A 25,942-nucleotide genomic window follows, 5' to 3' on the forward strand; every position below is an offset into this window, starting at 1 on the left:
TACAGGAATACTCCTCGTTTTGTTGACGATGTATCAAATTTATATCACTGATTAAACCCAATTGGAAGTAGCAAAATTATATTTCCGAAATTATCTGTACAATATCAATCTTTTCGAGAGAAGTAAAACATATTTGTATATCATTATTACGAAATATTGAATCACGAGGGTTGCGATGATTTCATCTATTTAAACTTTTGAAATTCACCCGAACTTTCTAGCAGCTGTGCATCGAGACCTACCGTTTTATCATCTTTTGCTATCCGTAATCATAATTTCACTAATCAATCGTTCTTCATTGGCAAAATGAATCAATTTTCGTAGCTATAATAATAAGTAGAGAGGAAAAAATAAGAATTAATCCCGAGGGGCTGGTTCATCGATTTCCGAAAGGAATCGATTTCTTGTGATTTCCCGATTTTCGTAAGGCCTGAATCAATGAGATTTCCAGCGATTCCTAGCGATTGCCTATCTGATTTTTTGTAAAATGGTTCAATGATTTCCTAAGTGAGCAGCCCCTCGATTAATCCATACATTCATAGCCATGCTGTTCAACTTGATGACATTTACTTATACGTCGGTATGCCATCCGCCAAGTCGTAAATCCTAACACCGATTTGCACCGTTTTACAGTATGCAACTTATCAGTTATCAATTCTGTAGTTGGATTGAGCCGTCTTATTGTATGCAACCATCAATTCGCATCAATGCTCAGCTTGATTATATGCAATTTGCTAAGCTTCCACTACTCACGTGATCAGTGCACGTGATCACTTCGTAGTTAAAGGTGGTGGGTAGTGGGGGTAGAGGTACCCTCCATAATCAACGGCTACCGTCGCTAACGTGCTTATGTTAGGTTAGCGTTCTAAAAGCGAGGCAGCTTGTAGGCAAGCATAGTAAACTATTTACATTTGCGTACAAGGCCTGCATGAATTGAAGTCAGGTAATAAACTAGAAAAATTGACAGTATTATTGTATTGCCTGTTATAGAGTATTTTAAAATAATCTAATAGTTCTTTATTCACTCACTAGTTATGCCCAAATCATTACCTTTTTAGGTTACGTTCTTGCATGTCCATGGCATTTTGAGGTTATCGTTTACATTCGAAGAAGTGAAATATGTGATTAAATAATGCCGCCTCACAAATCTGGTTGCAATTAATGAATACCGTTCAAAATTTCAGAATGGCAACTTCGCTACAAAGTCAATTAAGCAGACTGCGTGCTCCGCAGACTTCGCTCCTTATCCAGAAAAAGAAGCAGCCCAGTCTTTTGTTCGATCCTAAAGAGGCTGCCAATTTGGACAGAGAAACTGTCTTTGAGATCGGTGAGCACTGAATGCCATTCACAAATTATTTTTCATCATTAATCCAATATAAATTTTGAGCTCTCCAGTGCTTTCCACTAGAAAATAAAACATCTACGCTAAAACTAATAAGCAATTTAGAGCAATTGATATTTCTGTGCGCCAAGAACAATTCTTCGAGAAACAATTTGTGATTTATGTACACTTGTGCATCGTCTCAAAGTTTCAGAATCACGAAAAACACGCATATTAGTAACTGAAATATAAAAGCAAGACAATTATCCCTCTGGTCTACACTTGGGTCATTAATGACCTGACATGACTTTAAATGTTACGCTTCTGCAAAGGGAATCTTTCGCGCCTTTCTGTTGTCTTTTTTAAATAACTATTTACTCACTATAGATATCACATTTGTATTTGCATATTCCTACTCAAGACATTCTGACGATTCCATTTCATTATTAAGATTATAAGAACGAATTCTCTGAATCAGTTAATAAGGAATAGAATTTCCGCTTCATAAATGACCCGTGGTATGCATAATATTGGCGATGAAAAATGGTACAGACCAGAGTGTTAAATGAAAATTATATTGGAAATTAGATACGAAGACTATAATTTTTGTCTATTTTTCTTTTTTTAATTCCAGGTCAGAATGGTCTCGAGGAATTGATAAAGCTAAGCGAAATGTTCGCTGAGTTTAAGCGTGACTTGTTCTCGCACAGCACAGTGGGTCTTGAGAGATCAGTGCACGACAAAGCAATTAACAAGGTCTTAGACGGAAGAATCAAGCGATTTCTAATTCTCCTATCACCGTACTTCCTCCTCAATCCAGCGCACAAAACACTTGAATGGCTGATCCGCAGATTTCATATCCATGAATTCAACAGGGACCAATTTTTGCTTCTCATACTTCCTTACCACGAAACACGGATGTTCGTCAGGTAGGAAAAAGTCTTTAACAGGGCTGTTGAATATCTGAGCAGCTAAAAAAAAAAAAACAATTAGATTTATGAAATTCGACCGAGAATTAAAATCTCTTTTCATTTTATATTCCAGAGCTCTCCAGCTGGTGAACGTTTCACAAGCCAGCGACAATTGGCACTGGTTAGAACCGCTCCAAAAACCCGGCGTCCCATTGGCCACAACGACTCTGATTAATCGAGTTTCGACTGACAGTGGATTACTCAGAAATATCTGCGAACACATATGCGAGGCGACCGAAGTCTGTGGAGCTCAAGCGTCTTCGCTGGGCACGCTCTACGCATTTTACACAATGACATTGATCGGTGTTTTGGACAGGTCGAAACCACTGAACGAAAATCAAATGACGCACTTATTGTTCGCATTGGAAAAAGGCCTGACCAGTAAAGTTGTTGACTTCGCGTCGAGCAGCTATATGCTGGTGGGTAAAATCTGCAGCAAAGCAAAGCTGAAGAAGGAAACGTTGAACCACATCGCTCACGCCATGCTGACGAAACCACCGCTCCAATACGAGCCGATCCTGTTGCTCGTCTTCATGTTCAATTCCCAACCGGTATCGGTCTCCGCAAAAGTAATAAACAAACTCTCGGAGCTCACTTGGTTCCCGGAAATGCTTGCCAAGGTGAAATCGTCTGGCGGTAAGATCGAGAATTTCGTTGTCAAGCTGCTTGGTAGCTGCATACGCTGTGTGCAGAAAGATAGACTCGACGCGTATCAGAAGGTGCACAAAATGGGCGAAGACCTGTTGAAAGCGATAAGATTCAGCGACGACGAAGTTGACGCAATACTGGAAAAAACGCTGCGTCTTCACGTTCCGATAGACAACATTTCTGAGGAGTCGACAAAATTCCTCGTAAATTTTTTCCACGCCATCGAAAAACAGTACCCTGAAAAATTCGACGCCTACTTGAAAAGCCTCGTCCAGAAAGGAGAGAGCGACGCCGAGTCCCAAAAGGTCCTGGGTCTCCTTCTGCCTTGGCATGCGGACATCCGCAGTGCCCAAGGTACCATGCAAGTGTTGGACCGCCTTCACCACATTGATCCGAACCAGAGAATAGCCGGGCTAAAATTGGTCGCCGAGAACCGAGTTCAGGTCTCGAAAAACTATTGCGACATGGTGACCAACGCGTTGCTGGCAAGGTTCAGGGACGACAATGAGGATGTGATTCTTACGCTATTGACGATGTTCTCAGCCGATAAACTGAAGTCCCTCTTCACAGTGGACGTCTTGGTGGACGAGTTGCTTCGCCTTGTTCTTAAAAGCAATCCGTACTCTCCAACTGTCTTCGGGATTCCAGCGCTCAGGATTCTGCTCAGTCTATGCAGCCACTACGATACCCGAGTCTTCATCACCGTGCTACCATATTTGTTCCCGAGAAACAAGGACGAGGTCAAGATATCCATGGAGGTGCTGAACTCCGACTATGCCAACAACAACACCTACATGCAGATGGTGAAGAGCGACGCCGGCTACGAGCCATGCGGTCCGGAAGCCATTTCATCCGCGGCGTTTCACCGGATATTGGACACCACTCTTTTGCCCTCAACCGCCAGTATACTTTTGACGCTCAAGCAGCAGGAGACGCACGGAAACGCCGTCAGTATGTTCTTCAGCATGATACTCCTCGGCTCCGTTTGCCGAGTCCCAGTCGGTCTGCTCTCGCACGAGGTGGCTCGCGACATAATCGACATAGCCTCTAAGGTGCTCAAGAGCTATCCAAAGGTTCGACTGCTGCCCAACTGCAATCAGCTGAACGGCGATAAAATCGTCGATGCCTTGGAGCTAGCCTCGAAAGAAGTGCTTCCACTGCAGGTTGGAACCTACGTCCTCGAAATGGTCCATCGACGTCTTGACCTCAGTGCCAACCCAACCCTGGACTTCGAGAGAGCGCCGGAGCGCAGTCAGCTGGTCCTCAACTTTATTCAGATATTTTTCGAGGGTGTTAACAAGCCGGACAGGTCCGAGCACTACCTTTGGTGTCTCAAGATATTCCTTAAGAGGCACTTCACTAACGCCGAGGATACAATCTGCTTCCTTTCGCAGCTGTTCGCCCAGCCGGTTTTACCACAGACGTCTCTTCACTGTCTTCAAATAACTTACTCGCTCCTGGAATCAAAGCAGTCGCTTCAATGGGCGTTTCAGGATTGCACTTTCATCCCAAATCTACTTATAGCTCTAGCCAACAAGAACACCGAGTGCAGAGCAAGTGCCGTGAAGATACTACAGAGGCTTTCGCACAGCTTTAACCTGTCCACCGACGGTTTCTCAGCCTTGCTCGGTGAGCTGATGGAGCGGAAAGCAGAGATAAAGATGGACCACGAACAACTATCGCTTATTCTGTACACTCTACTGTCACCCGATCCAGACGTTCAGCATCAGATAACTCCCAATCGACGATTAGGGCTACAGGATGGACTTGCTCAGCTTCTGGCGACCGCAACCTCAATAAGTACTCCTATCCATACGGTGGCTCAGATCTTGGACATTTTGTCCCATGTGAACGGGGTCACGGTGCTACAGACTCTAGCGCCGCTAGGAATCTCGCTCCTCGATCAAATACAAGGCTTGCCCTGTGCTCCAAAGTTCGCCGGAAGCGCATTGAAGAACATCTTGCAGAGATTCGACGCCTCAACGGCAGGAGCTTTAAGCGACAAACTCGTGTTGCAGCTGTTCGACAAGAGTATAAAAGACTACAAGTCGAGAATACGTTTCAATAGCGATTACCAACCGCCGAGTGTAATCCTAATGAAGCAGATAGACGAAACGTTCTTCAAACAGGCTGGCAAGCTGTCGAAAATCCAACAGGCGAAGATTCTCGCCAGTATAATCGACGCGGTCACGGACTGCGAACTAAGCTCAGTGGTCGCTGCTGGTAATCGGGCAGTCCGACAGATCAGGCTCGATGCTCAGCTTATAGTGGACGAGCTGACGCTGATGGCGAACGCGAAGTTGGCTGTCCCCGCGGGAAAAAAGAGCAAAGTAGCGGCGTCGCTGGACCCTCGAGTAATCAGCACAAGGGCATGGAAGCGGGGAATAACGCTGTTGGAGTTCGTTCAAAGAGCAGATAACGTAGACAGGGCTGAACTCTTGGTCCCAATCCTCTTTGATCTCCTCCGTGTATCGCTGAAGTTCGAGGAGCAGAGTGCGTTGGAGTATACCAACCAGCTTATACTGTCCTCGATTCTCCATCTGAGTGTCAACTCTCTGGCTATAACGGAAGGCCACGCGCAAGTCGACCTGATCGCGGAGTGCATAAGGACGTCGCAGAACCCACAGACTCATCATCACGCGCTTCTCGTTCTGGTTGAATTGTTTAAGGTGGCCGATCTCAAGGTGGCACTGAACAACATCATGCCCATTTTCACGTTTATGGGCTCGTCCGTTCTCAGACAAGACGACGCCTACTCGATCCAGATTATATCCAAGACCATCGAAACCATTGTGCCGATAATAAATGCCGCCGAAGACGAGATGTACGCCTGCGATATTCTCCGCGTATTCATCACCTCCTTACCTGACATTCCGGAGCATAGACGAGGTCCGCTATTCGTGAAATTGCTTCAGCTACTGGAAAAACATCTGCACTTGTTCTTCCTCCTATCATTCGAAAGTCATGTACTCGCGATACCGAAAAAAGGCGAGGAAAAAACTCGCGAACTATCTTCTCCAACGCTGGAGTTCGCTCTTAACATATCGCAGGAGTTCACGCAACGACAGCTCATCAACGTCTGCATAAAAATAATGCAATTCACACAGTCACTGCCCACCGAGGTCGAGGATGAGAAAGGTTTGAGAACGGCCAAGTTTGACGGTCAGAATCATATTTTCGACGTCAATCAGAACACTGGAAAACAGCTGAGGCACTTCAAACACACGGTCCTTCTGTTCGTCAGCTCTCTGTTGTCGTCCTCCTGGTTTGTTAACAAAGTTGCTGAACTCGACGCCGAGGAGACAATGAGCCTGAAAAATGATTACTATGAGTTGATCGTTGAGATTGTTAAACTTGTTGAGCTCATGGCCAAGAGCTACAATGCTAACCAGACTCAATCCAAAGGAACCTACTGGAAGGTGATGCTTCACCGCGCTTACGACGTACTGGATAACGTGAACAGCCTTCTGTCGAATCATACGTTTGTCGAGAGTGTTGAGCGGCTGATGCACCATAATTCTATACTCATTAGAAAGAAAGCTCTAGAACTTTTGAACACCAGACTTCTGCAGAAAAATTTCGGCCCAGATGATCGCGATGTTCTTTTCACCCTGATGGAGCCATTGATGCGACTCGCCAGCATTGGTAAACAAAAATCTGCGCATCTCGAGAACGAAGTTATTCAACAATTCGCCCTCATCAGCCTGAAATTACTTGCAAAAATCCTAGCAACAGACCATCCTGCCGTATTCAAACCAGTAAGTTTTATTGACTGTCCTCAAAAGTGGACTCACCACGAGTCGAACACTCATCCCAACGGAGTTTCTCAACTTTTGGTTTTTTTTTCGCACCCATCTAGGTACTCGAGCTGACGACTAATCTGGTCCAGTCGCGAGATGGTCCGGTGTTGGCTAGTGCAGTATTGTGCCTGGCGGAATTGTGCGGAACAATGCGAACCCACGCCATTCATTCGTTGAACACGTTCATTCCGGCGATACTACTAATTCTCAAAGAAAAATGCCAGAAAAGTGATTGTCCGGAAATTGTCGTCCTCAGCGTGGTTTCTGCGGTTCAAAAGATCGTCGAATCGCATGCCAGCTTCTTGTCGCCGCATTTGGACAAGCTCCTTTTTGAGCTGGTAAAGCTTAGGTCTCGATACAGCGACAGCGACCATATCAAGGTGAGGTACATTAAGCCGTGGGATTTATTCTTGTCAGCTTGTGTCGAACGCAAATTTCCTTTCAGATAGCGCAGATCGTCCAGCGGCTAAAAACCACGATGCTAAAGCTTTCGACTTCCGTACCGCTTCGAATCTTGCTACCAACGGTAACCAAAACCTACGAGAAGTTGATAAAACAGGAACTCTACCGCTGTGTTGATCCACTAATGAACGTGCTCGCTGATTCCTTCTCGAACGCTCAGTCCAATGACCTTAACGCCGCCATACATGACTTGGCTGGATTTTTCCTCAATGTCTTACAGTTCCGCGAGGATCTGATATCCAAAAATCGACTGCTTGATGCTCCTACTCTGACTGATGTAGCCCTTGTCGAGGAGAGTGCTAGCAAAGCGCTTGTTACCTTGGTTCTCAAGCTCAGCGAAGCCTCCTTCAGACCGTTGTTCTATCGCCTCTACGATTGGGCTGCAAGGAATCCCAATCAGAAAATGCGCAACATCACGTTTTACAGGTACTGGGATTCTGTTCAACCATGTTTACGTTTACTCTGAATGTTCAGTGGTCATGGAAGTAATGAAAAAACCTGAGAGTACTTATGATTGCAATTTTTACTTACGCGATTTCTGCATTTCGTGTGTTCAATTTGTATAAAATTTGATCCAAAGGTTGACGGCGAATATAGCAGAGTCCTTGAAGTCTTTGTTCATCCTGTTCGCGGGTCACTTTCTGAAACATGCAGCCTCACTATTGGCGAGTCAAAATCCGTGTATTGCCGAGGATGATGGCCTGAGGATGCCACTGGAAGTAAACCAGGTAGAATTGGTCGAAGTGATACTTCTCACTCTGTACAGGATATTCCTGTACGATCCCAGAAACTTTGTTACCGAGGAGAGATTCCAGACTCTTGCACAACCGATCATTGATCAGCTGGAAAACGATATCGGGGGTAAAGATGCGTACGAAAAGAGAGCTGGGGATCTCATAATTCCGTGCATCGCTAGCTTTGCTGGCGCTATTCAGGACGATTCGCTCCACAAACAACTCGTCTATCAGATCCTGTTGAAAACCAGGCACGTTAAATCTTACGTCAGGAGCAGCGCCCTTAACTCTATAGTGAGTATTTTGAAACACCAATTTTCGAGCGTTCGGCAAAGGTGAAAATATGGCCGGGACAATCCATACTGTCGTTCTAAATAGCTTGAAATACCGATCGCCAAATGACACGTCGATAATAAATTCGACACATATTAGTAGTGCGCATACTAATTTTGTTCTAATGTTTCATTTGTTTTCTCGTGATTGGTAGGTTTTGCGTAACTTATGCTTTTCGTTGCTGTCTTATACAGTTTTATCGACGTTTGCTTGTTACGCTTCCTGCAAATAAAGGACTCTAGTCTGTACTAAAACGGTCAATTTACACAGGTGGAGATTGCCAGAAAATTGGGGGACGATTTCATGCCTCTTTTACCAGAAACTGTACCGTTCTTGGCCGAGCTTTTAGAAGACGAAGATGAGGAGACAGAGAAACTCGCACAGGACGCTGTCCGGACTTTAGAAGAGGTCCTAAACGAACCTTTACAAAAATATTTCTAGGGTTCTTTAATTTAGTTTTACTTTTACCGACTTTTCGTCAAATACCTTGTCCACCTCAATTTACAAATAAAATGATGCGTTATACATTTCGAACGTAATAAAACTGTTATCGGTTATACGTATCGTCAATTGCTTATTATTCTCACCCGACCCATTAATAATTACAATAAATACACAGATTTCTCATTGGATGATAATGATAAAAATCCATTTGGGACGTTTTAGGATGCGTTCGTGTGAGCGTAGATGTTACACGTATCATTCCGAAACACGGACAATAAAAAAAATTCGAAACCGTACAAAAACTTCGGTTTATTACTATTTTGTATATACTATACGTATATATGTTATATAGGTATAATATTACTTGAACTTACAGATAATATGTTCTATCGATATAGCTATAATAAAAATTATTATTATTATTTGGACGAAATATATTAATATTTACCTATTATATACGCATTGTTTATATATATATATATCATTACTATATTATATAATACATAGTTGTAAAATATAATATACCATGCATGTACAATGTACATATACTATATGTATAATATATAATTTTTCTTATTCAATCTTTTTATTTCTGTGTGTTCACGTATGTGTATGCTTTGAACGTATACGTATACACACATGCGTATATGTATATACATATACTATAATAATACAATAATAACAATGAATTGACCAAATATCGATGAATTTTCCTTACGTCAATCATCAATGTCATCGTCACAATCGAATTACGTAAGTAAAATACATGTACGAATACATTATGCTCTTACGTCTGTATAATTATATTCAGGCCCAGGGGTGAATCACTGCTGTAATCTGGTGTACATAGGTTACTGTAATCTCATGCACTCTTTGTATTCTATTGTATTCATTGTAATTTTGAGTATTCTTTGTTATTTTTTGCAATCTCTATGTAAACTCTGTAATCGACCCGTAATCCCTGTAATCTTTTGCAACCCTTGGAAATTTTGTAATCCTTGCAAATTTTTTAATGCTTAGTCATCTTGCTGAAATCTTTGCAATCGTTCGGTAATCTCTGTGATAATTAAAATCAATTTGTGATATTTGCAATCTTAATCAGTGTACGCCATTTTTGCATCGGGATTAATTCCTTGATTCAGGCTATACGAATACAATATACGTACATTCAAGCTTACATACAATATAAGGGTTTGTTTCGATAATAATTATGATTTTACGTAAGAATATTCCAGAAGAGATATTTTGCGTTGAAATTTAATCGCACAATTTTGGGTAAAGTTCTCATTTTTATTACAGAGTCGTTATATACCTACAAAAGCGGGGAAAATATAGAATTATCGTATTCTGTTTTCAATCACAAAACTCAATCGAAAACCTAGAATTTCGAACTCACTCTTGAATTTTCCTCGAGTAGTATTTCAACTGAAATAGCTAACGAGAGTTTCCCGAGAACTGTTTTGGGCTATTATAAATGAAATCTGTGTCACGATTTTCCGAGAATTTCCGATTTCTCTACGATGATGATCGAAAACTTTGGAATATCCACGAGTTTTAGTTCAGTCAAAATTTTTTGTCACATCGAATAGACTTTGGTATCAACGCTTCTAGAATCGTATGGGAAAAGTTAGAAACTTGCAAACATGAAAGTTTGTGACATGATCAATCGTTTGGGACCATACTTTTATTTTACTGGAGATAACTTGGTCAAGTTTTTTCTTTATTTCCTGCTTTTATTCCATTCTTATTTTCATTCTTATTTTCATTCTTATTATTATTACTTTAGACGAGAGACAATTTGCTTCGCGAAGTTAATTTTTTCTCTTCATTCTGTGCTTCATTTCGTACTATTTTCATTTTAGGCCTGTGTGTTTTGAGACTGATAATTAAATTATTATTATTATTTATATTCAGTGCAACCTCTTCATAGAGCCGCTCACGGGCTGTGAGGGGAGAATACATTTCTCAGAATCTCGGTTCCCCCACTCTAACTACAAACTCTCGTCCTCCAGAATTAGTTCTCGACCCTCTCAATAGTACCGCGCGAAAAAGTGTAACTTCCGTACCTTTGTGTATGTACGTATTTCACCAGTGGCATTGTTGAGAGAGAATGCGGATAATGCCAGAGTGTAGTAGTATGGTAGTGGGGGAAGCGTCCGAGCACGGATTAGGGGAAGTGGCATTATTGAGAGGTTGTACTGTAATATATTAGGTATGGTACACGAAGTCGTAAGCCTCAAAAGTATGGATGTGCGAAAACGCGTGTTGATTTTAAATTTAAATGGTTGAAAATATTTTTTTCTTATAGGCGTATTTTCACTTCTCCCTCATTGTTTTTTTTTTTTTTTTTTTCACAAATAGATATAAAATATAATTCTTAAACACGTATTCTAAGAGGTGAGTTTACAAAAGAAATAAAGTTAAAAACGGAAAAAATAAAATAAAATAAAAACACTGTAGGTAAAAATAAATTTATCACACATGCGGAAGCTCTTCCGACTTTGGCCGCAGTGCCATTTCCTCTCCTTCGATGGCTGGCTGTTTCCTGAAGAAAAAATACCTGTATAAGAATTTCCGAAAGGTGGCTGTATCGAAAACCAAATTTAAAGTTAAATTTAGAACACGGAACGTAACAGTCTTACATTTCCGTCTAACATCTCACCTTTTTCTGTACTGGAATATTACCCAGACGATGATCGCGTTGAAGATGAACAGCAACGCGATTAGGGCGGTCGGTACGATGAAATCTGAAAATAGAATTCACGTGTGTTTGGAAAAATGAGAACAAGAAGAAAAGGATCAATTTAGCGGTGGAAGAAATTCAACGGAGACTTATAGGAGTACATTATAAATGGATAAACAATTTACAAACGAGTCTGAAAAGCATGATAGTATTGTCCGTTTGATTGCGACTGTTATTTTAAATTTTACGATATCATGACTGTAAAGAAACCCCTTCTTCTAAGAGGAAAACGGGATTCGAACAGGCGACAAACGCGCATCGCACAGAAAGTTAGAAAATTATTAATTTTACAAGAGGAGGTAGGTGATTGGGCTTGATTGATTGAGTGATTTGATCAGACTGACCTACGACGTAGTTTCCGTCCTTCATCATGGCCGCGTTTCCTGGATCCGCGGTTGAGCTCATGGAGTGCATTGAGTCATGCGACCTCACCACCACACCATTCACGGGAAAAACACCAGCGTTGCTGCCTGTTCCCGGTTCTTCCGCGAGGCTTGATAGCGCCGAAGACCGTCGCGTTCCTGCGTTCCTCTCGATCTCAGACGCCGTGACTGAAAGCCGAAGAAAAATATCCAAAATTTAGCAAATGTACGCACCTCGAAACGTTCGTAAATTGACGAATAATCGAAATCGATTCTGCGCATGCACCTGACAAGCCGACGGACACGTGCTTCAATGGATGAGCTTATCGCCCCTCTGGACATGCAACCAGACGGACGATTTCATCAAACGCTGATACGGCGGATTCTCGCTACTGCGCTATCGGCGCGCGACGGTGAAAACCAACGAAGCTTATTCGGTGGCTCCGGAATAAGAAATGTCGGATGGTGGGGGTGTTACGTGACATTGCGCCAATTGTAGGGCTCTGTTGTGCCCGGCCGTTCAACACCGCAACGCGAGGTGCCGTTGATTTAACCCAATTCAACCCTACTTCAATCTCGAACACGAATTTCACCGCGCGCGGGAATTTCAAAACGATATGTTTCGAATCGCAGCGTTTAAGGGTACAAGAATTTGGTTTTTATTAAATCCTCATTATTCGTGACTTGGGGTTGAAACAAAATTTAATAGATTATTCTAGGTCATTTTTTTAATTTCTATCAGATATTACCTGTTCACTAACGTAAACAACGATCACGAAATTTTATCTGAGAATAATATTGCCTGAGGCAAAATTTTACACTTGGGTTTGTTCAAATAACATATACAAGATTCTGCGATTTTTGAATGTGAAATCCATAATTCAATTTGACTTTTATTTCCAATTCTGATGTAATAGGAAACCAGATCGACGCATTTTAGATTTTTAATTTTTTCCGCATGACGTCTCTTGGCTTCCGGAGGTTATTACGAGGGTACAAAGTTGTGGGAATTTTCATCGACCTCTTTTTATCCGGCTGCAAACGACATCCACTTCGGTGTTGTCAGAAATATTCAATGCAATTTCATGGCGAACACTGTATACGTAAAACGTATTTTTGGCAACGAGAATATAAATTCTCAATGTCGATTACCAGCTGTAAGATGTGCCCGCATACTTATACAAATGTATGTATATTATGTACAGATAACACACGGTTCGCAAAAAAACGCAAAGTATAAAAGAAAAAGAACTTTCAATCAGACGTGCACGCATACTGGTGAATTTTCGGACTACGATATCGTGTCTGTCACGTGAAATACACCCACTGGTTATTTTCGAACTCTCATATTTGGAGCAGAGCTGTATAGATATAACTGACGCTGCTGCACGGAGGAAATATACACGCGTGTAGTAGGTATGGGTATATTAGTTGATCATTAACACTTACGGTAATTGAGTTAATAATTAAACGAAAGAAAATAATACGTGATGTTGTTTCTTGTCAGATGACTAAACATTTTTCCCGGTAATGCAGTGTAATTAGTGGGAAGAAGAACCGTAGTTATAATTTTTCCAATCTAGAATAAGATTTTCGTTCAGAACGTTCAAAGGTAATCATCTTTTTATTTCAAAGACGCCTAGAAATCATGTTTTAGGCCTATAAAGACCACAACGTTTTGTTAGGATTTCAGTAAAGATGATGTCGAAAAGTAGTCTATGAATTCCTAGGATGCTATATATCAAGGGGTCTTCTGTGTGTTTTTCGACCAAGTTTGTCCCTGAATTTAATCAAAAACGGTATCTCAAAACGAGAATATTTGAGAGTTGACTCATTAATCCATTCATTCACTTGTGTAATCAACACAGCCAGTGGGAGTAATTCAAATAAACTCACAAATAGCTATACGTACACGAATTGATAATTCTTTCGTATCATCTACACGTTATACGTAATGTGAAGTTTCGTAACTCCGGCAGTTGCTGCTTCGGGTATTATTAACCGATTAATTGTATTAAGTGGGTATTATTACGATAGACACAAGATCTGATAAATAGATTCCCATTTTTTTCATCGAGATAACAATTACGGACTATTCCACCGTCCACGCATATTCTATGTCGATCAAACCCTCCGAACATTTGACATTACCATCAGTTTACCAAATTGTAAAAAAAAAAGAAGAATAAGGATTTCTCATCACGTTCTTTGATTCTTTGATTATTAATTGATTCTAAAATTGTGGTATTTTGAACTGTTATAATGTCTGTAAAACGTTTAAGGACTTCTAAGCTTCGATTCTTGTCTTACAATGTCCTCTGATTCCTGATATGCAGTTGTTCGCCAACAAAAGCTGCCAATATTTCATCAATCCACTTCAACTTGACAATAGCGAAAGAAACTCTTCGAAGTCCACTGAATTTTTTATTCCTCTGTTAGCCTGAACGTATAAAGCCTGCTACTGCTTCGGTTTTAAGGACATTTGGTGCTCGTGTCGTTCTTCACGTAGTCCCTGCACGTCGGTAAACGCTTTATTGGTAGGTGTGATAGGCGATGGCGCCGTTTCTGTTTCACTTACGCTAGCGGGCGATTTATAAGTTCGTCCTTGTTAAAACACTGCGAGAAGGACTATCGTCGTACAACCCAAACGAGACAAAACGAAACGATGTGTAAAGCGCAATCAAACGACCATGGAATACTAAAGACGCGAACCTTCCGTCGCTAAGCAGTTCATTGCCCATATTATATGTATAATATACATGCACATATGTGTGCATACTAAATCTAAATATGTACAAATGAATACCTGTGCCCAGAAAAACGAAAAGCCACCACCTTTATTGCGGGCCGTAATTTGAATTATTAAATTTTTTAAGGTCTCGTTCGATTCTTGATTGTTTGAACTGCGACTTGAGATTAGGTTGGATTACGGCAGCACGTGTGTCTCCATTTCTCGCATTGAGGCGGTACCATTATAACACGTTACAGTACGCTAATTAAAGAGCCATAGTTTTCGAAATACAGAAGAAATGAAAACACTAATATCGTGACCGCTTTCATCGACAAGAGAAAATATATTTACTTTCACCAATCATATAGTCTTACAACAAAAATTCTCTAAGCTAATACGTTATTTACATATAAGAAACTGTAACAAATGGTTTTTTCCAGCAGTCGAATGATAATTATGATAATACTTTGAATTGAAGTAAAGCTCCATTTGTCCACGTTTTGATAAAATCGGAAGATTTTACACCAAAAATTCGTAAAATAGTTGTTCTTATAAAAAAAAAACACAATTGTAATACGCTTTGAGATCGAGTACAAATTGAGTTTTACATTTTACAGATGATACGACCCCATGGTGAAATCGAGGACCGATTAATCCTGTCAGCGTTCTGGTAATTCCAAAAAACTGTAACGAAGGTAATTACGCTCCGTCAGTACAAAGGGGACCATGAGATTGCCTTAAAACGGACGGAAAATGTGTGATGCGAGTGCCCAAGTTATAAAATAAATTAAAGACTCACGAATCAAGTTGGTAATGCTTTCTAAGAAGATTTGCACCATGTTGCCGGCGTTTCGGGACTACGTTGGTATCTATTGTTCGCTCCTATCTTGCTTCGCTCGACTACCAAATATTGTTTACTCCTTTGTCAGCTGCTGCTGATCACCAACACCATCACGACGACAATGCGACCACGTCTCGTATCCTCACACAGGCTTACTGATCCCTCTTTCTCTCTCACTCTCGCTCTTCGGGTGCGTCTATCTCTCTCTATACGTCGGTAGCAACACGCGCTTGATCGCGGCTCGTCTGCCTCGTTTTCGTACTTTATGGACTTACGTTTTGACGTATGGGCCGACCGTTAGCTTTTCTTTTTCCTTTATCGCCTCTACGCGTTCCTCACATTTTTCTTTTCATCTGCCCTTGGTTTCCCACCTTTTTCTGTCAAATTTTATTTACCGATATTTTGAAGAGAAAATTCTCTTTCTTCGTTTTATCATGAAGTAAACAATTTTAAGGTATTCTAACTTTAACACTTAATACTACGCTTCGATTGTTTCAAAAGTACAAAATAAGCAACACCGCAGTTCTCTGCACAACGCGCACGACGTCTCGGTTATTACTGTGACTGCCAAGAAAGCCAAGAGGCGCCTCTTCCCCCTCTCCTCCTCTCCACACCGCTCCACGACTTAAATCCCAGTCCCAACCGCCGTCAAGGGCTGCAGCCTACGGTATTCGATTCGGTTTATAATTGAAAAAATCGAACGCACCTGCCGGCAAGTTCCCGCGCTTATACCGACAAACCGATATTTGTCAAGTTGAACCAAATATTGACTTTAACAATAAGGTTTGTTCGTTCAGATGAAAATTTTGATTCTTATTATTATTTTACTTGTCCTCGAAACAGTGTTATTTATATAATTTTTCTTCTACTGGGTTATTAAGTCATAAAATTTACGGACACGTTACTATCCATTCACTTCTAATACCGAATCGTCTTGTTAGCTGTCAGCGCGACTGAACCTCGAGTCGTTGGCGAGGCTCGCTTTATTCATCGCTATCGTAGCCGTGGGTCAAGGGAGGTTAGGGAGGCGGCGATTGCGGCGCAGCATAGACACGCATTACAACGTACAACGCACAGTACATTTTCAAGGCATGCGCACTAACGATACGCGTTTTGTGTATATACATCATGTGCTCTTTGACCCCAAGATTACCGCCTTTATCTCGGGCTTATTCGTACATGCGCGTTACTCCCCCTCCTTTTTGATATTTCTTTCATCTTGCATGAAAGTGTAAATGTAACACGTAAGATAGAGGACATCGATAACTTATTAACGAAAAAGTTACTACAAGATTTACATTTCTCGAGGAATTTGGAACAGACTATTTGTTATAGATATGTACTTGATCACACTCTAATTGCGATAAGGAGATCATGCTTTATGTGATATGGAACGTGTTCCAAAAATCGTTTCGTCCCAGAGGTTTCGGAACACGACCCGTGAGTTCTGAACTAACCCCGAAGTCGGAAAAAACAGATGGATTTTTGGGATGACGATCTGAGAAAATTAATGTCGAGCCGAGTAGTCATTAAAAAGAAGGCCAGATTGGACGTATTACGATGTATTAACGGAATGTGAAAGATGACTGCTTGTCGATTGGGAGTCGAAAGATCAAAAGAAAAAACAAAAGTTGAATAAGAAAAAGATGAATGAATGTATAGTGTATTGAAAGAACACAAACAAATAATAATAAGATTCAACGGATGGCAAGGCGACGCGAGGGGCGGAAGATAAAACACGAAGTGGCGTGGTTGCTCATCGTCGAACGAGAACGTTGGAAAGATTGATAAACCGTGGAAGAGGAGATTTCGTTATCCCCAATAAGATTACTTAAGCTTACAATAAACGCTACAGAACCGCAACCTTTTATGAGAAACGCTGCTGGCGTCACTTCCCGATCATTACTCCGCCTCGTGATTTTCAACATTATAATCAGTTTTTTATCTGATATTTTTTGTTCTTTATTATATAGTTATAATGAACCACCGAGAAAACTTAAAAATAAGAGAGAATGGGAGAGAAATACGATTTTTTATAAATATAAATTTTTCCTTAATACACCGCTTTTTTCCGTCCTGATTCTTCAACATTTATCACCAGAAATATCGCTGTTAGAATTAATCAGTTGTATGAATTCAATGTTTTCTTATTCTTTTAATCATCCAATTCGTTCTTATAAAAGTTTATCCTTGCGATTGGTGTGGTAAAAAATATTTCTTGGCTGAGAGGATTTTTTGTTATTAATGTTACACGCATAATTATTTTACTAATTGTAAGAAATGTAATAATGTAAACGTTTGCAGCATAATCTCGCAAGAACCTTCATAGTGATAACATTACTCTGCTGCCGTGTGTCGTAATGAAAGTTTAGATAAGGTGTTCAATGCTGACATTTATTTACAGCCAGGTTTTAAAAATACTCAAAGAGATACCTTATCTTTCAATCAGAAATCGCTTTACATCGATCTTATTTTGGGGAGCCGTCTTTCTTTCATTGAATTGCTGTATTTTTTTTTTTTTTTTTTTTGTTTTAGGACAAGAATACGACGATTTCAAGCACTTTAGTTTTCCTTATTACCTAAAGTTTTGCAATTGCGCTGCTAAACGCCAATTCATCAAATAACTTGGAGTTTCCGTATTTCGTACACGGTTTCATATTTTATTCTTACGCAGCATTACAACCATATAAAAGTTGGCGGATTTTTGTGTAATTGCTATTATATTATTATTATAGTAGACGTCATTCAAAGATCAGATTTTGCTTTATTCGTAGAAATCCGAGCGTTCGCGAATTGTAAAACCGGTATCATGCGCTTATCTAATCCATAATCCAGCTGAACCATCACTAGAAAGAAAGAATTATTTACTCACGAACGCATCTCTGAGAGCTAATCATCTGCCTGTCTTCGCTCCAGATCCCGTTCTTGCATTGAATCAATCTGGTTCTCTTATTGGTGTCAGGGAATACGGTTCCTAGTTTGCATAGAAAGGTTTTAGCATCACCAGTTTCGTTCACTGCGTAGCTTCCGTTTGGAGGTTGAACTTGCGGACATCCAACAGCTGTAACATCGAAAAAGAGACAGTGAAAATTATGTCCGAAAAGAAGTCCTCTATAGTACATCGAGAATATTGTACGCAGACTATATAATAAAAGTTGAAAATAACCAAAATTTTCGTGAACCCAGTGATTCCCATATTGTTACTGTACAAACAATTGCGCAAGACATACCAAAATGTGACTAATTCTAGCACAGAAGCCTGCAGAGTAAAAAACAAACAATTGTAGACAAAAGACCGCCAATTAACTGTGCAAATTTATTCGAATATTCAATATTCATTCTTTCATGTAACTGAATGTGCATCGCTTGGATTTTAAACTGCGGTTCTTGGTGAATATGTATGATGAAACGGAAAGAATTTATCGGTTCAACTGTCAGCTCCAGATTCAGTCGATTAAAATTAATCTTCTGAACTACCAGACATTTATCTGTGGGCATGTATTTTTGAATAAAACGCTTTTCTCAATATCGCACGCTTGAAAAATCACACGTTTCAACGAACATCTGGTCCAACAAGGAAAGTACCTGTAATGTCCCGCAACGATTTTCGTTATTCTGTAATATGTTTTGTATCGCACTAGTATGGCTTACGTCACTTTTTTTACCTGCATTCCGTATGTAAAGTACAAGTTTTGCAACAGTACAAAAAAAGAGCATCGGAGTATGTAAACGTGCACTTTTATGTCCTAGCACTTAAAATGCAGTTTCTTGTATTCCACGATCAAAAAGACGTTGTAAACCACAATTTGTTACATAAAGTGTCATTTGCACGATGGAGGTACAAAGACTTTGTCGCTTCGCGTATTTGCAATATTCGTCTTCGGCTCGCGCACGTACTCTCCTACGATTCGTATTGCAAACTTATGCTCGATGTTAAAAGACTTACTCCGCGTCCTTGGAGCACGATCTACTATTAGCACATGAAAAAACATTGGATATATATTCTTTATTACGTGGTAATTCGGCCTTTTAAGAGTTCGAAAAACAACCCGTAAAGTTAACCTCTAAAAATCGATTATTAAGAATTTTTCGATATGATGTAACATTTTTTGGTAAAACCCATCAGACATTATTCACCCCATAAGGGATGGCATTCCTTATTTTTTGAGGGTGAACTTTAGGGATGGTTTTGGCACCTTAAACGGCCTGATTAGCACGTGCAGAAAATTTGCGTTTCATATTTTTTGATGTACTGCAACCTAAGCGTACTTTCTTAAAAAAACTCGGACCACCCTCTTCGTAATTCTTGTCAAAGCTCTTCGAATTTTTCGAGAACTTCTTCTGATTCAAGTTATCAAACGAATACGAAGGTTAACGGATCCGCATGTGTGAGTTGAGAAACGAGTATTCATAATCTTACCCTTATATTGTAAGAGAAATCCCCTGGAGGGGTAGATTTTGCCTGATGCAATCAGGTCCAAGGTGACGACGTTTGACTCGGAGAGCACCTGGACACCGACCGCAGTTCCACAAGATTCAAAAAGGGTGACCCTGTTCTCCCGTATCCTGATGACGTCGACGCAGCTTCCATCCTGCTCGGGACCTGAATTGGACAAAAACAAGAAGAAGAAAAAAAAGGAGAAAAAGAACGATAATGGCGTTGAACTCTAGTCAGATTCGGGGAGAGAGGATGTTGACGATAACGTACGTACTGCGTATGTCCAGGTCATGAAAGGTCAAGGCGATCCTTTGACCTGGCAGCGACTTGAAAGTCCAGCCGCACGTGCTGCCACCCGTATAGAAGAGCGGATATCCCGGGCTCTTCAGGAAGCCCCCTTCCCCTCCAATGACCGGCAGCATCCTGTTGCAATACTTCATGATCGCCGCTTCTGTGGAAAATCCGTCGTGATCAGTCCTCGTTCTGATCGATTCATTATATGTGAGGTCATTTGTTAGTATCGAGAATGGTTACGAGCATGTGTTTATACTTATGATGATCTCAAGTGTGTCTGACTAGTGAATCCATTTCGAGCATTGTCGAGTTATGGCAACACTGTCGATTATTTTTCGAACAGTACTAGAGTCGAAATCAAAGCTTACAGATCTGTTTGACGGAAGCTGCTCGATTTATGAATGCTACTGTCCGTGGGAATCAGCTTCCTATCTGTGAACTGTTTCTCGGCCCCTAACTCACAACCGGGGCTTCAGTTTATGCCCGCTTCACAATTCAGAAATAGGGCAAGGGCGCAAGGCTGTCCCGTTCGATTTGATTAATGATAATGGCGGCACTACAACGCTCTAGAGACCGACTGCTTGAAGAGTAGAGGCATATGTGGCCTACGGTATCACGTTGTTGTTACATCAAAATCCGGGGTAAATTATTCCCAGATTTTTATTGGAAATACTACTCTTCAAGTTCTACAAGACTTATTAATAGTTTAATATTGTGTTCCTGAATCTTGAACTTGGATTATATCTTATCAAACGGTATAGTATTCAACCGGCAAAACAAAATATCGAAAAGATCACTATCATGTTTGCCAACTTCTATTTTATATTTTTAGTTCTAAACAAATAAAAAAACAGGCGTGGGGAAAAATCATTGAAATCAATGAAGGCTTTGGATAGATTTAGATCCAAAATTAGTCATTCGCCTCTAATTGGCAAAAGGTATTCTGTTTCTGCGTAGAATAAGCTATATAAAAAACGAGATTGAGATTTCCTATCGGAAACTCTACTCAGTGCTTTCGTCGTTGATACTAATCATATTTCATCGGTTTCTCACGGATTTCATCGGGTTTTCAAATCACAGAACCATATCGCCGACAAAACAAGATTGATTTATTTAAGCCAAACGCAAATATATACATACAATGTAAAATTACAGCGTGGCCTTCTGATAACTTCTGAGGTTGCGGGCCGTCGATTTATTACGTAAGACATTTTGGAGGCGGGGGAGGGGATCAAAATTTCTTACTTAGTCTTACTTGGTGGAGAGGGGGACTCTGAAGATACCTTAAGTAAGATGTTTATTTTATGTTTAATCGGAAATCAGTTCCACATGCGACAATTACTATTAACGTATTACCCTCTGTGATTCTTACAAGTTTTCTCGATAACATTATGGAATTACGAATTACCATTTACTTTAAATATTTCAACTATTTAATACTCAATCTTCCATAAGATTTACGGGGCTGGAAGGGGGGGGGGGGGGGGGCTTCCTAAGTCCTACATTTTCTTATTGGGGGGAGACAAAATGGGCACAAATCGTCTTACGTAATAAATGGACGGCTCCTTGGCTAAGCGTGGGGTATGAAGAAATTGGCGGGAAATCGTGTGACGCTAGTGAAGCGCGCTCAACAAAATAGAGCGCGGGAGAGTAGTATAATTTCCAAACAAAGCACATTCCTCATATTGTTATAATTCCGTTTTCCAGGCTTCAGCCTCCGCGGCGTTACGGTGCCTACAATAAGCTTGAGTCGGGGGGATTTCGGGGCGTCGTGTAGTCTATCCCTGATCCCTCGGCTCTTTATCCCCGGCTGGTTCGTGCATTTAAACTATACTCGTAATCGCGCAGGTTTTCTGTAAGCATTGTACAAACGTGCAGAGGCCGAAATTTTCACGATCGTCCCCTGCGATTTTCAGGCTGTGGCCCGGCCCAGGCTTTCAGAGCCAAGGGTGCATCGAATGCTCAGCGCAAGACGAGTGATTCCTGCGGCTGTTGGGAGCCAGTGGAAAATGGGGCCCCATTCTGCACCCTGAATTTTCGGTTTCAAGGACGACGATGCTGCAGCTGTTCGCGTTCTGTCCATATACGCAGTTCCGATGCCTATCGCAAACACGCCATTGCGTCAATCGCATGTTTGCCACGGGAACACGTGTCACACGTCGAAAATCACCCGTCAGTTCCCCCACCCCTACCCTTTCAAAGATTTTTTTTCCGTTTCTCACAAATGTTTCCATGGATTTTATCATTTCCACGAGATAAGCGCAATTTGAGAAAAGAATTCGCGAACGATTTTCATTGCGTAATTTTCATGCACAAGTCTTTGTTCAGCAATATCAAATGAATTATATGACATATTTATGCAAGTATGTTTTATTAGTGTTTTGTCCCATTTCATATTTTGTCAGAAACAGATGATTCAATCATTTAAGAGGACACTCTTGGTGATTGAAAGTATGGTAAATTGGTAAAGAATCTTTGCGTTTGTAAGCACTAAAAAAGTAAAAGATCCCTCTGTCCCCACTGTTATTTTCTGATACACGGTTCCAGCTGTCAAAAAATGTCAAAAACATTCTTTAATACAGAAATATATATGTATTTCATACTCCAATAGGTTCTTTCGCGAATTCGTTGAAAAAATTCTTAAAGTCAGCCACAATGAGAGCTTTGCAATATCCGTTTAAACTAAGGTGTAGACAGTGGGGACGGAGGGTTAAGATCATAAATGAGATTAACTAAGGAGATATCGTAAGTTCAAGTTTTGTAACTGACAAATTCACCAAATTGTAATTTCTCCAATTTGAAGAAATTTTCTCGTGGATCGGGAAACGAAGGAAATACGATTTGCGGAATTCGTCAGTGAAGCAGGAAAAAGGTGAACAATGATGAATTACAGAGAAAACTTGAAAATGATGTACAAAAATTGCGATGATTACCTGGGATGCAGGCATATTTTAACCGCAGGTTCGCCGGGCTCCAGAATAAGGCTTCAGAGTGGTCCGAATATGCGTTGAAACGACAGTGCTGCAGTCCCGAGCATCTGTTCGAAAGTGGTGAAAACGAACAGGCGTAATAGGTACAACTATTGTACAAGGTGATGGTGCAGTTTAAATTTGAGTCTCTCAAGAATCTGGTGTTAAATTACAATAAACACATTTCACATTATACTGGGTTCGAATGTACTAACAGAATTCAGGGGATACCTTTTGAGATTTTTTGCAAATTGAAAACACAACAATATTATTACCGATACTCATTCCAAGGTTGCTGATCGAAAAACGTAGCGTAGTTCCGAAAGCTTATCGGTCCATCGTGCAAAGCTGCTCGAGAAAGCGAAAACTGAGCTAGGTTATTTGATATAGACAGTGAATGCGAGGGCTCAAAGGTCAGTAACGATACTTCGGTGATTCGTTATCGTTCGAGTGAGAAATCCGATTACCGAATGACGGGCAATTCTTCCGGAGAACAGCAGCTCGCGCTGTAAGGGTGGATTGTAATTGGCATAAGGGTTGATTCAGCCCTTCCCTTCCGCGTAACACGGGGGCGTCTAAAGCTCACTGCCAGGCCAGTTTTATTGTGTGACTAACTGTATCTGTGCACCTTGTACAAAATATAGCACGTCAATAATGGCCTCTGAATCCTCGAAGCAAATGGAAATACTGTCAATGACGTAGTTGAAACTTAAATATACACAGCGATTTGATTATATTATCGAGACGGGCGGGAATTCGTGGGAGTGCCAGACCGAAAGCAACAGTAGATCAAACTGTAATTCACTGCTATTAGATTATTTCGATCACTTCCTGGCATTGACACATCAAAGTAGTCGATAGTAATAGACTTTGCCCGGCACGTCGGTAAATTTTATCGCTATAACAATCGTAGATCTGAAACGAGCTTCGCTGTTTCTGTGAAACGAGAAGTATGGTCGTTAAGGTAGCTAATGTAATATCTTTCGAACGTCCATTCCACCGATTCTTTCAAAGCTGGTTATACAACATTGATGCTATCTTTCGTATTTCTTTTCTGCATCTCCAATAGAAAAATACTTGGATCGTACAATCGCGAAGCAAATTAAAACTGCTACTCCACTCGTGTCCCGAATATCGCAAGAGTACTTATCGCTGCGGTCAGGTCAAACTGACCAGAGTCAGTCGCGAAGGCAGTCTCCTCTGGTCTCTATGACCACGTAGAAACCCAAGACGGTTAATAACTCTCTCTCTCCATGGTCTCCTGCTGTCGTTGCAGCTGGATTCTTACCGGCCAAGCTGCAGGTGCTACGATGTATCGGGTTACCGCTACACGTAGTACGCTTCCATCCTCAAGACTGTGGAAACGGAACTGCGGAAGACGCTAATCGTAAGTACACTCTTCCACGCACTTTTACCCTCTCAAAGATCCATTCTTCCCCATGCGAAGAGGCCGAAGACCAGCCCACTCTGTTTTAGCCGGTAACCCGAAACCCCGGAACTGAACTACTCACTCCGTATTTTGTTATTTCCAAGAGGCGCGATGATGAGGGTTTCAAGATCAATGGTACAATAATTATCCACGTGGACAAGTTTAAGCACGTGGACAAGTTTAAGGAATTTTGAACTCACCTTCTGTTTATGGATAATTTCAAGTCCACTCTGTCAGGTCTTGAATCGTAATCACCATAAAGATTTCTGATCATTTGGAAGCGGCGTATGGTCGCGATATCTTCAGATCCTCTGGCTTCGACTTCGCACAAATTTGAGTCATTCGGTTTGTACTCAGCCTCAAGAACGATCAAGATTGCCTTGAGGGACCTGCAGGTCATCCTGAGGGTTTGATTGGAGCAAGTTTCCTCTTCCACGAGTTCCATGTGATCATGATTGAGTTTCACGGCCGAAACCCTCCGGCGTAGGATCGATGAAACGGGCGTCGTTTCGGTGAATAGGAGGACCGCGATCGTCACAATGATCGGAACGAGGATCGGGGTTCCTGCTGCCATCACCGATCATCACAGGTACTGTTCAAATTTAGTCCTTCAAGTGCTGCAGACGCTGATGCTCGACAGGCCGAACCGCACTTGTGAAGTTGAACCGCACTTAAGAAGCATAGCAGTTCGGTTTACGGCTGCGTATTATATGCCGATGCAGTACGTTGTGTTATAAATACACCGAGTCCGTCGTTGAAGTGATTTCGAAAAGCTCTTCATCATTGGGGCATATCGTTATTCTTTTTTTCGTTCCCCTGCTTCCTCTCGTGGTGGGAGTTGACGTTCTCCAGATGACGGTGCCCGTTTCTGCGACTTCAGCAAGCCCGCGCCACGTGTATTCGACTCTTTAGCAGAATATACAACGATGTTTGATGATTCTTTGGCAGCCTGTTCCTCGAGATTCCGCTGTCGCTGTTGATGGACGACGCGTGGGCGGTGTAAGCTTGTTGTTCCAATCGTGTCTGGACTGTTTATATCCCATTCAGGTTGATCAATTAGGGTTTTTCTTCCAGCGAATGAATAAACACACGTGTAAGATACGCGGAAAAAATTATTCTAAAAACTTTACACCCACTCACAATGCTGCGATGATCTTGGAGACGTACTACGCGGAATAGAGAAAAAAACACGTGGAGAACCTCTTTCTCGTCAAGGTGATTCACTAGTCGTTAGGACACCTCGATGATGAAACGAAAACAACGTCGGACGTCGACGTCGAAGCGGTTTGGTGGTTTGCCGGACACTGAGAGAAGCCGAACGTAACCCACGGGCTCGGAAGACTTAACTAGGGAACAAGAGAGCGGGGAGGTTCGCACCAGAACCTACCTACCCACCTTTGACTCAACACAAAACTGTAATAC

General features: G+C 41.3%; 3 protein-coding genes across 15 annotated transcripts in view; 1 reads left to right on the forward strand and 2 right to left on the reverse strand.

Moving 5' to 3' along the window:
• Positions 1–811: 811 nt before the first annotated feature.
• LOC107217647 (HEAT repeat-containing protein 1 homolog) lies at positions 812–8,828 on the forward strand. Its single transcript, XM_015655254.2, has 8 exons — positions 812–943; positions 1,185–1,327; positions 1,956–2,250; positions 2,366–6,698; positions 6,800–7,120; positions 7,186–7,628; positions 7,783–8,230; positions 8,540–8,828. The coding sequence occupies exons 2-8, from the start codon at positions 1,186–1,188 to the stop codon at positions 8,708–8,710; spliced, it is 6,153 nt and encodes a 2,050-aa protein (XP_015510740.1). The 5' UTR covers positions 812–943; position 1,185; the 3' UTR covers positions 8,711–8,828.
• A 1,597-nt stretch (positions 8,829–10,425) lies between these two features.
• On the reverse strand, positions 10,426–25,845 carry LOC107217638. Its single transcript, XM_046740766.1, has 8 exons — positions 24,721–25,845; positions 23,056–23,159; positions 20,103–20,279; positions 19,811–19,993; positions 18,263–18,451; positions 11,801–12,007; positions 11,376–11,460; positions 10,426–11,258 (listed from the first exon to the last, which is right to left on the reverse strand). The coding sequence occupies exons 1-8, from the start codon at positions 25,092–25,094 to the stop codon at positions 11,189–11,191; spliced, it is 1,389 nt and encodes a 462-aa protein (XP_046596722.1). The 5' UTR covers positions 25,095–25,845; the 3' UTR covers positions 10,426–11,188.
• The window catches only part of LOC107217648 (whirlin), a 63,708-nt gene continuing 48,965 nt past the window's right edge, over positions 11,200–25,942 (reverse strand). For 11 of the 13 annotated variants that reach the window (XM_046740753.1, XM_046740752.1, XM_046740759.1 and 8 more), the window contains one exon: positions 11,200–11,212. The gene's annotated coding sequence lies outside the window, so the exon portion shown is untranslated. Of the gene's footprint in view, positions 11,213–19,287; positions 19,292–24,333; positions 24,337–25,942 lie in introns of all 13 variants that reach the window. The other 2 variants (XM_046740755.1, XM_046740754.1) reach the window with 2 other exon arrangements.

Source organism: Neodiprion lecontei, chromosome 5, assembly GCF_021901455.1.
Source record: "Neodiprion lecontei isolate iyNeoLeco1 chromosome 5, iyNeoLeco1.1, whole genome shotgun sequence".
NCBI classification, from domain to species: Eukaryota; Metazoa; Arthropoda; class Insecta; order Hymenoptera; family Diprionidae; genus Neodiprion; species Neodiprion lecontei.

Coding starts and splice junctions, on each gene's coding strand:
- LOC107217638 (XM_046740766.1), bottom strand. CDS start 25,094: ATGGCAGCAGGAACCCCGATCCTCGTTCCGATCATTGTGACGATCGCG. Junction 18,452..19,810: donor ATTTCTCTTACAATATAAGG/GTAAGATTATGA, acceptor TCGATGTTACAG/CTGTTGGATGTCCGCAAGTT. Junction 11,259..11,375: donor ATATTCCAGTACAGAAAAAG/GTGAGATGTTAG, acceptor TTTTTTCTTCAG/GAAACAGCCAGCCATCGAAG.
- LOC107217647 (XM_015655254.2), top strand. CDS start 1,186: ATGGCAACTTCGCTACAAAGTCAATTAAGCAGACTGCGTGCTCCGCAG. Junction 2,251..2,365: donor GAAACACGGATGTTCGTCAG/GTAGGAAAAAGT, acceptor TTTATATTCCAG/AGCTCTCCAGCTGGTGAACG. Junction 7,629..7,782: donor CGCAACATCACGTTTTACAG/GTACTGGGATTC, acceptor TTTGATCCAAAG/GTTGACGGCGAATATAGCAG.